Below are 10,392 nucleotides of genomic sequence, written 5' to 3'. Positions count from 1 at the left end.
CCAGTAGATGGCAGTAGTGCAACAATAATGGATGCAAGCTGCTGTTGAAATCTAAAGAAGAAGAAGAAGAAGAAGAAGAAGGTGGCACACAGTTTCATTTAGCTCATGCTAGTAGCAACACGAAGGATCAGCACTTTTATTGTTACAGTTACCGTTCAGAAACTACCGTAATCAGTTCAGTTAAATCTAAACTTGGCAACTTTTTCTTTTTCCAACTGTAATAAATGCGATATGCAATTGACATTTTATGACTCAAATGTTGAGTGTCCGCCCCCCTCTGCTGCTGCTGCTGCATCATTGTGGAAAACCTAGAGCGGCAAAGATATCTGCGACTTATACGTGTATGTTTACTGGTTTTTTTTTTTAAAAAACTTTGGGGGTGCGGCTTATAGTCCGGAAAATACGTTATTTTCCGGATTATGCGATCTGTTATTTCCTGGATTTTTTCTCAGAAGAACCCAGAGAGGGTTATGTGGTTATTATTTATTTCATTAATAGTGTTATTATTTATTTCCTGACTTTTGTTCTGTGAAGAACCCAGAGAGGGTTATTTGATTGTGCTTTCTGGAAAACAATAAATTTTTACATTTAGGCACTCCTGCAATCATCACACTTTTTCTGTTACAAACTGACTCTGGTCCCCCACCAAGGAAGGGAAAAGTTATGTGGCCCTCACAGGAAAAAGTTTGGGGACCCCTGACCTAGACCCATAGCAATTTCATAAAGTCAACAGATTCTGCTGTTTACAACTTACAAACATGTAATCTTTGTGTGAGTTTTGACTGAATTGTTATAACTACGAGGCTAACGTTGGTCCTAATCCAGTTTTAATTATAAATTTTATAAAATTTAGACAGACAGACAGACAGACAGACAGACAGACAGACAGACAGACAGATAGACAGATAGACAGACAGACAGACAGACAGACAGACAGACAGACAGACAGACAGACAGACAGACAGACAGACAGACAGACAGATAGATAGATAGATAGATAGATAGATAGATAGATAGATAGATAGATAGATAGATAGATAGATAGATAGATAGATAAAAGGCCGAAAAAGTCCAGTGAATCTTAAAGATAGACATTAGTTCTGGAGACAGATGTGTACTGCATAGAAAACAAAATGATCCTTTTAGTAAACCACATTCCCACACATTAAGCTGTTTCCCCTCCTCCATTTCCTGCATCCACAGAACTTCATTACACTTCCCTAAGAAGAAAATGTCAGATGGACGGGGTCAGGAAGTGGCCTATTTGTTCCAGAGCAGATTCCACAAATACCAGAAAGCAATGCAAAAGGAGGGGACTGCTCTCCAGCAGCTTCCGTTAAACCTGTTAAGTCAAGTAAACATGGCCTCTTACTTTTAATATCTCTTCTAACTTTATTCCTGCTGTAAGTTTCACATAATTAAGAAGCAAAAGCCCCTCCTCTGCAAGACCCTGATCAGGCTCATCTTGCGTGTAACAGAGGGAGTGACAGCATGTTAAACTCCAAGCAGCAAAGGAAGACACTAGTTTTCATTCATGACAAATGTAACTTGTGGGATTTCACTTTTACTTGAAAACTGATTCAATACAAATTTCAATCAATAGCTAAATAAAATATGTAGGTACCCACACACCCTGTATGTACATGAACATCAGGATAGGCTGGTGGTGTGTGGCAGTGGTACTATGGTACAACCCAGGACTATGGCATGTTTAACAGTCAAAAGTGTAGGGAAATGTGCTTTACATGCATTATTATAGGATTAATATAATAAAAGATACTTCTGCTGAAACCAAGGCAGAATTAATGATTGATTCTCCTCCGTTACCCTCTTATTTTACCATCCGCAACAGTACTGTATCTACTATGGATCATTCCTTTCCAGTTTCAAAGAACCTCTCTTCCTCAGGAAGTTTGAAACCTGGCTAACTGAACTTGTAAATAGCCTACATGTGGAAAGACTGCGATATGAATTTTCTAGGATATGGAATCCAGTATTGGAACATGTGAATGAGCAACGATGCTCCCTTTACTCAACCACCTTATTTAAGTAGCAACCAGATAAGATGGACTGCAAATAACACAGTTGTGAACTCTGCCCCAGCCTTTAATCTATGTATTCATTAGTTATTTTATTATCATTTTATAATTTATTTGCTTGTGTAATATTGGGAATATGTTGTTTGAATTTGTCATGCTGTTGTGATATAAATTTACTTGAAAATCTTCATAAATCAAGTGTTCAAAAAAAAAAAGTTTGTTTTGTTTGTACAAGTCCACAACACTGGGAGACTTACTGCCAAGCCTTAAGAGTTCAATAAAGGAATTATTTTCAGTTCAAAGTAGCTTAAAACAAAATGTCTGTTATATAAAAAAAACACAGATTTGTGGTAATATGTTGACTACTTAGTAATCTACACATCAAGTAAGACACCTAAACACATAAGCACACAAGAACTGATTCAGTTCAACTTAAATCCATGACAAAAAGAAAGGTAAAACAAATTGTTTTAATCAACTTAATGTCTGTAATAAACCCTGTGGCCAGGAAAAACCTTTAGTGTAGCCCAGCTCGAGCTAATAATAAGCCTCTGATTGTCTTATTGTTCAGTCAGGTTTAATGCTTTGTTAGGAATATCCTGTACAAACACGTCACAGCTGAGAAGAATAGCAGGATCCTGTCTGTGGGCTATATTCATGTCTGTGTGGACAGACACCATCCTGCTGGAAGTTTATAGCGATCAGGCAAAAGGTTGGTATGTTGAAAACAGTTCCAATTTATTTCATTACAGAAAAATAATACTTTGATGTCCCTGCAAAGGTTTTTACTAAGGAGCTGTCAGGTCAAAATTAGAATTTTTTTTTTTCTGCCACAGGAGCTATATAGGGTGTTTTTATACACCTTTTCAAAAATGAATCATTACTGTTAGCTTCTCCTTCTTTAAAATCTGTATTCTAATGCCATCTGTTATAAAAAGGAATCTATTGTTTTTTACATATGCAGGACAAAAAACGAAGTAAAACCTCCTTTATCCAAATGTTTTGTGTTCCAGGACTCTGAGCTTGTATCATGTTTGACTGAATCAGTCTAGTCATTCTGGAGTGATTTTGTCTCAAGTCTAGTTGCAACTTATAATTCCTCACACACTAAACAGAAACAGAATTTCTGGTAACAAAAAGATATGAAAATTTTATCACGTTGTTAAATAAAGAATGTAAAAAATGGTTGTGGCACTGCTGTCATTTGATCACAACGAACAACAAAGTAGTCCTCAGTGTGCTGTGTGGAAATCATTAGAGTTGAGCCTCATATGACACAAAGCGAGTCTTGTCCTCAGTCAGAGTGGAATATTTCCACAGAACAAACTGGGAACAAATACTTGCTCAGTGTATCAATGCACCAAGAGCACAATATGGATTGCACAGTCATCCTGAACAGAATAGGGGGCTAGTGCTTTAGCGTCAGTCAGAATAATTTTAAATAATCAATCTTCTTCTTTAAATAATGATAAGAAATAAACACCATCCTCCTGGAAAATATTTATCTACTCAAAAGCATGTATGTTAATCTACATTAAGGGTTTTCTTTGTTCTCAGTGTGACGTCCATAATTTGATCAAGTCCATCCCATCTGACCAGGGAGGATGAACATGGGAGAAATATCCATACAGGTGAGAAGGCAATAATGGCTCTACTAAGCTTTAGCTTTCCATTCCAGAGTTGGTGCTGCTCATAGTGGCAGCATATTTCAGTAGCTCTGCTACATCAGTTCTGATTTGTTTTTTTCCCAATTTTTTGTAAACAATTGTTCATCTTTTTTTTTTTGGTTGCATCATTTTATGTTTGGATGCTGTGCAGCTGGAAGGATTTATGCTGTTGCTATTTTAGTTCTTGTTGTTATATCATTCTTATTACATTTAGATTTATTGCGCAAGATATGCTGAATGTAGAAGGAATAACTATTTCCCAGATAAAACAGATGTTCTCTATGTTTAGACAAGTCAGTTTTAGCTACTACGATGTTCCTGGCTAAATGATATAGATCACTTTAAATCAATTCATTAATGACCTATCCAGCCTCACACACTCCTGACCCCAGCATTGCTATTTACAGCATACTGACTCTGCTGCTGGACAGATGAGCTTGTTGCTTTGTGCTTCCATCGTTAGCTGATCCAAGGGGCTACACATAGGGGAGGAAGGGACATTTTGGGACAATGTCTTTGTAAATAAACGACTATAAGAGTTAACTCAGGTAATCTGCTCATGGACTAACTGGTAAAGCTTCAGTACATAACTTTTATTTTTTTTAAATGTTTTTTTTTTTTACATATTTGTTAAAACTGTCACTATGTTGTGACAGTATGAGACACAAACTACTCCACTTAAACGAGTAGACTACTTTGAGGTTGAAATGAGGTGGAAAGAAAAAGTAGTTAAAGATGTGATAGAAGGAAATGTAGAAGCACTGCTAGGCAGAAAAACAAGCTTTTCATAATATACACTTAAGAAGTGAGGCCATGCAGAGACCTTAGGGAAGTTAATAGAGCAGTGATCAGAGAAAGACATCTATAAGCCATAATTACCAACAGTGTAGCATCTTACCGGCAGTACATGGAGCAGAAGTGTTTTGCTAAAAGATGCATAGAAGGGATTTTGGCAGAGCGATTTATCCACAGAATTGAGATCACTGACGGCATTCATCATACAAAGAGGCTGCTGCCACTTCAAAAAGTCTTTCAGAGATTTGAAAACAGAGGTTTAACCCTTAACAGACACAAGCACATCTTTGGATTGCAACAGATTGAGACACTCGGACATGTAATTACAGACACAGGAATTAAACCAGACCAGAGAAAGGTCAAAGATATCTACAAAGGGCCCAGACCTGAAATTCGTACAAAACTATGCAAACTTATCAGAACCATTGATAGCCATGTTTGTCCTTTCCTTGTTTGTGGATGAGTGAAACACAATTATAATTTTAAGTAATTAAACAAGCATTGGTGAGTGAGCCATGCCTGGCCTACTTCAACTGTTGTCATTAGTGATGCTGGTCCAGCAGGATTAGGAGCAGTTTTGCTACAGACCCAATCAGATGGACAGAAGAATCCAGCAGCTTATGCAAGCCGTTCATTGACCCCAAAATAACTCTATATTGTCAGAACATGAGGCTTTAGGATGCGCATGGGCTGTGGAATATTTTAGATCGTATTTGTGGGAGGGCATGCTTACTCTGCAAACTAACCATAAACTCCTCAAATACATGTTCAACCCAGAGAAGGTTACACTGTCACCACCATGAATACAGAGACTTGATTTGAGGCTACAACCTTATGATTATAAGATAGAACACATAGTTGTAAAGTCCAATGTAGCAGATTCACTTTCACAACTTTCTTTACCAGAGACAGAGAACAATGAGTATGTAGAAATAAGTGGACAGAGTGCTGGCAGTGGCGATGCATGAAGTACAAGCCATGAAACTTGAGGACATGAAACAGTAAATGACAGAGGACAACACAAAGAAACAATTAAAGACAATCGGGGGTGACAGGAAAATGGCCAAACCTACTTCCATCAGAGCCACAGCCTTATAACAGATGTGCTGGAGAGTTTAAAACATATGATGGACCAGTGCTGAGAGGACACAGGATAGTGCTACCAAGAGCAATGGTGAAGCAAGCAAGCATTAGACATCAGAGTATCACCATATTATCCAAAGAGCAATGGGAAAATTGAGGTTTCACAGATACTTCAGAACATCCAAGGGCACAGGGAAGAAATGGCAGGAGGAACTTCCAAAAATACTGGTGACTTACCTTCCAATTAACCAGACCAGGAATGAGACAAGACAACAGACATGGTGACCGAAAGAGTATTGGAACACGAGTTAAAACATAAGCATAAAATGAACGAAAGGACTGTTCATTTACACAGCAAACAGATGTAATGTGCTAATTTTATGTGAAACTGAATTCAGGGTTATTATCTATAAGCCATAATTATCAAAATTACAAGAAAACAAGACCTTAAATATTGCAAGATGTGTGTCATCAATGAATAAGTTTCTCTTCCTGAAATGAGTGACAAAAGAAATTATATTCTAATTGTAAACTTATTCTTCAGATGTACAAGTAGACCCTGTTCTAAGAGAATTGGGAAACAATGTTTCTTTGGCTTTACTTTGCTAAAGTATTGCATTCCCTTGCAATAAATTAGCAAATACATCATGGTCTATTTCATGTACAGTCACAAATGTCCATTTATAATTGCACATATGTACACATTTAAAGAGCCTCAGAAAACGTGTTTATACATTCTTAACTTTTTGATGCAAAAAAATTATTGAAAATCAATCTATTAATGCATGTTCATGTTTGTTGGAAGGCTGAGATGTGACTGTACATGAAAACGGACCTTTGTTAACCAATACAAAAAAGACACAGTCAAAACTGTCAGATGAACTGCCAGAGAAAATAACTCAAAAACAGTCATGTAATAGTCATGTAGTCATGAATGTAGTTTTTCTTACTTTCCTTCTTAAGGAAAGTTTCTGTTTATGTCTCAGATGGAATGGAAAGAGATGGAAAGCCCATGTTTAACCTGTTATGCTTTGGAATTCTGCACATAGGTTTGTGGTGCGTTTGTATCATTAAAAAAAGATACAAAACTTCAGATATGTTACTAATGAGATATTAACATACATTGTAGCAGAAAGATTTTCAGTATTCTCAATGCCACATGAACTGACCAGTACATTATTGTGAGAGATCGCAAAATCTCGCAAGAGAAAAAAAAATTCCCCAGGTTCTCTAGGGGGCTCCATACTGTTCAGCACACATACACTTATACAAACAGCCCAGGAAGCTAACAATTCACACTTTTAACATTAATTAAATGTTAATTAACGTTAATGTTCATTCATACATAGAACTACTTAATGAAGCTCAAAGTGTGCAGCCTCTCTCACAGCAGAGAAGAGTTCAGTGGTTGACCTCTGCCGAGATGGATAAGATAGATTTCACATGTAAGTATCAGCCGATCTCCCAAAGTTAAGGAAACTGGGGCCCATTTATCGGCTAGCTGGTTTATCTGTGCACCGCTAAAGAATGCTCCAATGGGTCCGCATCTCTTTAGACCCCCTGTTGTGGCTCTCAGAGCTGTGGTCAAAACTTATTAAAATTTAGCAAAATTTTATAACACGTAAATATCAGAAATAAATGTTAGTCTTTTCAGTTTTTTGCATTAGTTGTGTTAGGAATACTTTTCTATTAATTATTTTTTTCTCTTCAGGCGGCAAACCACACTATATTATATTCTTTAAGTTTTGAAAGAAAATTTTAACTGTCCTTTTAATGACTTTTTTTTATGATTTTCTTTATTAACCAATCTCAAAAGAAAAAGAAAATGTGTTTGCCAATATAAAACGTCCTAAAAATTTACTATAATACAAAATAATCTTTATAACTCAAGCCACGCATCAGTTAAATGAAACAGCTGGACTGAAGGCAACAATAGTTTCAGTTAAATGGTTGCCAACTCCTGGTCCAATATCTGATCTGAAGTCATTCTTCCAGTCACAAGCTCATAGGTTCAAATCTCAGTATCTCTTTCCCTGTAGACTTTCAACGATGCTCCGGTAAATTTATCTGTTACTAACTAGTCAAGCTGACAAACTAGAGCATTCTGAAGAGCCCAAACATCTAGCTAGAACAGCTAAATGTTGTCTTCCTCTGCATTAGCATTAGCTCCCAGGTTAGTAGTTACAGAAGGAGAGGTCTTTTAGTTTCTTTTTGCTGAAATGGACTAAATGTCTTCCAAAAGTCTTTTTATGTTCAAAGTAGAACAACAGTTAAATACTTTGAACTGTATGATGGTGTCTGTTGAAAACGATGCATTCAATGAACAACCCAAACATTTGTTTTTTTTTTAAAGCAAGGTAACTTACATGCTTCAGTAGTACCTGTATTTTTAAACAGGAATATTAATTATATTAATAATTTAATATCACTTTGCTATTCATTGAAAGCTAAATCTATTCCTTCCCTCAACAGAAGTTCTGAACTATGGAACAGGTGATGCACAATGTCTCAACAACATTGTCTAATGCTTTCACAATGTAATAACATGTTGTAATGTTGTCAAGTTTCTCTCTAGATGTAGTAAAAGAAAGCTGCTTACATGTCGGGCCTCTCTGCGCAAACCCTCGATGTTCCTCAGCCAGCAGCGGCTCAGCTCGCTCAACTCCAGGATGGGCTGGACCTTCAGCCTCACTGTGTCTCCTGACTGACGGATCATCTCAACTATCTCGTCACGGCTCTTGTTCTCTACATTCCGGCCGTTTATCTCCACTAGCCTGTCGCCAGGTACAAGTCCAAGCGCCAAGTCCTTAGTGCCAGCACCAGGCTCGGCAAAGTGGACCACGCGCCTGTAGACCCCTCCATCAGGGCTGCAATCTAGCATAGTGGTACGGCGTAAAGAGAACCCAAAGTCACCAGTGTTGCGTCTCTGCAGCTCCAGCTCCCGTGTTTCTGGGGCACTTGGTGCAACCACAGTAGGCAGCTGCAAGGGTGCGGGAAAAATCTTATCAACCAGTTCAGGGATGAAAACTTTTTTGGTGTCTGCCGCCTCTGGTTGAACTCTTTGGCTGTGCTTGCGAAGCATGTTGAACACTTTGCTTTCGACCTGCGGTGATGGAGCAGCAGAGTTCTGTCCAGAAGGTGTGGAGCCCTCTGACGGGCTCTCTTCCTTGCTCCTCTGGGAGAAGGAGAAACGTTTCATCATCTGCCCCATCTGTGAGGAGTTCTGCTTGGCAAGAGAACCAAAGTGAGCCACACGGTCCCGTACAGAGCTGCGATGTCCGTCCTGACCTCCTCCTTCTCCTTTCAAGTCATCAGTGGAGCTGGCCACACTGATCTGATCGTCCAAGGCCATGCTGCTTCGGTTGCTGAACTCATCCGACTCGATATCGGTGAGGGACAGCTCATTGGTGCTGGCCACTTTGATAGGAATGGGGTTGGAGATCTCCACTTTGTTCTTAGACTCCCGCTTAGCCTCCCTCTTAAGATTGAAAAAACCACGCCTCATGCTCATCTCCTCCAGGCTGCGCAGCTCTGCTGCAGACATTCTCTCCTTCTTCTCTTTCTTCTCTTTCCTGCTCCCTTCCTTCTCCTTGTCTTTCTTTATCAAATTAAACATGGTAACTATCTAAATCTCCCTACACAGGTTGAGTCATGAGTCAGAAGTCTTGTTTCCAAAAGAAAAAAAAATCCCCTGGAAAGGGAGACAGGAGAAAAGTGTTAGAAACTACTATAAAACACTGACAACAAATGAATTTATTCACTCATTAAATATTAAGCATACTTTATTGTTTATAAATATGTGTAGAAATCAGGGATGTAATGGTACTAAAAATAAAGCCATAATTCGCTACACAGCTGGGATTTAATGTCACAGTTTGGCAAGTTTCAAACAAGAGAAACAAAAATGTAGAAATATGTTTTTTTCTTTAATCAAAATGTTCACATTTTCTTTTCTTTTTGAAGTTTTTTGTTTGGCTCTAGTGGGATTTATTTGAAAATGCTAAGACAGGAAAGTAGGTAAAAAGAGAGAGGGAAGACATGCGGCAAAGGTCACCAGGTCAGGAATCGAACCTGTAACGGCAGCGTTATAGACATGTGATGCTTAAATTTTGCTTGATGTCCTTAAATTCAATGTGTGTTGATCTCGATAACCACATCCAGTTGCAAAATCCTCAAGTCAGACGTAGTCTGTAGAATTTTGTCAATATCTTGGCACCTTGTTCAGCATGGAAGTAGAAAAATAGGAAAACACACTAAAGTAAAAAGAAAAACTCCCACAATCCTTAGATCTGAAGTAATCCAGTTATGAGGGTAGACAATGTAAGACTAACTATAAAAAGTGAGAATACTGAATAGCTTTAACAGACAAAAACTATCAAATGAGGATGTGAGAGAACAGGATAAGCTGTTCCTCTTTCAGCCAACAAGCCAATAATCCCACAAGCTCTTGAACCAATGTGTTGCCATAAAGCTTAGGTTTGCTCCATCTTTCTTACTGCAGCATCTCAGATGAATGAGAAACATTTATGTTCCCAAATAACAGAAGTTAATGATGGTGATCGAGTCCTTGCTGCTATACTTTGGTGGAGCTTTTCAAGGTTGTGTGGCGAATCGCAGGATTCTGCACTTTGATTCCAGCCATAAAAGTTCTGTATGTGCACAGGTTATAAAAAAGGCTGTTTGCTCGGTACACCTACCTGTAAACTCAAATCATTCTACAATAGCACCACTAGGCCTGTCACGATAACAAATTTTGCTGAGTGATTAATTGTCTAAAAAATTATTGCGATAAACGATGATATTGTTTC

General features: G+C 38.2%; 1 protein-coding gene across 12 annotated transcripts in view; it reads right to left on the bottom strand.

The window, feature by feature from the left end:
* myo18ab (myosin XVIIIA b) overlaps positions 1-10,392 on the bottom strand; it is a 90,790-nt gene that overhangs the window by 72,790 nt on the left and 7,608 nt on the right. For all 12 annotated transcript variants that reach the window (XM_015018090.1, XM_015018096.1, XM_015018092.1 and 9 more), the window contains exon 2: positions 8,184-9,275. In XM_015018090.1, the coding sequence (XP_014873576.1) occupies positions 8,184-9,200 (1,017 nt within the window). In that variant the 5' untranslated portion in view covers positions 9,201-9,275. The remainder of the gene's footprint in view (positions 1-8,183; positions 9,276-10,392) is intronic.

The sequence above is a fragment of the Poecilia latipinna genome, unplaced genomic scaffold, assembly GCF_001443285.1.
Source record: "Poecilia latipinna isolate Pla-1442-1.1 unplaced genomic scaffold, P_latipinna-1.0 Scaffold2227, whole genome shotgun sequence".
Classification (NCBI taxonomy): domain Eukaryota; kingdom Metazoa; phylum Chordata; class Actinopteri; order Cyprinodontiformes; family Poeciliidae; genus Poecilia; species Poecilia latipinna.
The sequence above is the reverse complement of the archived record's forward strand: the minus strand, read 5'-3'. Positions and strand labels throughout refer to the sequence as shown.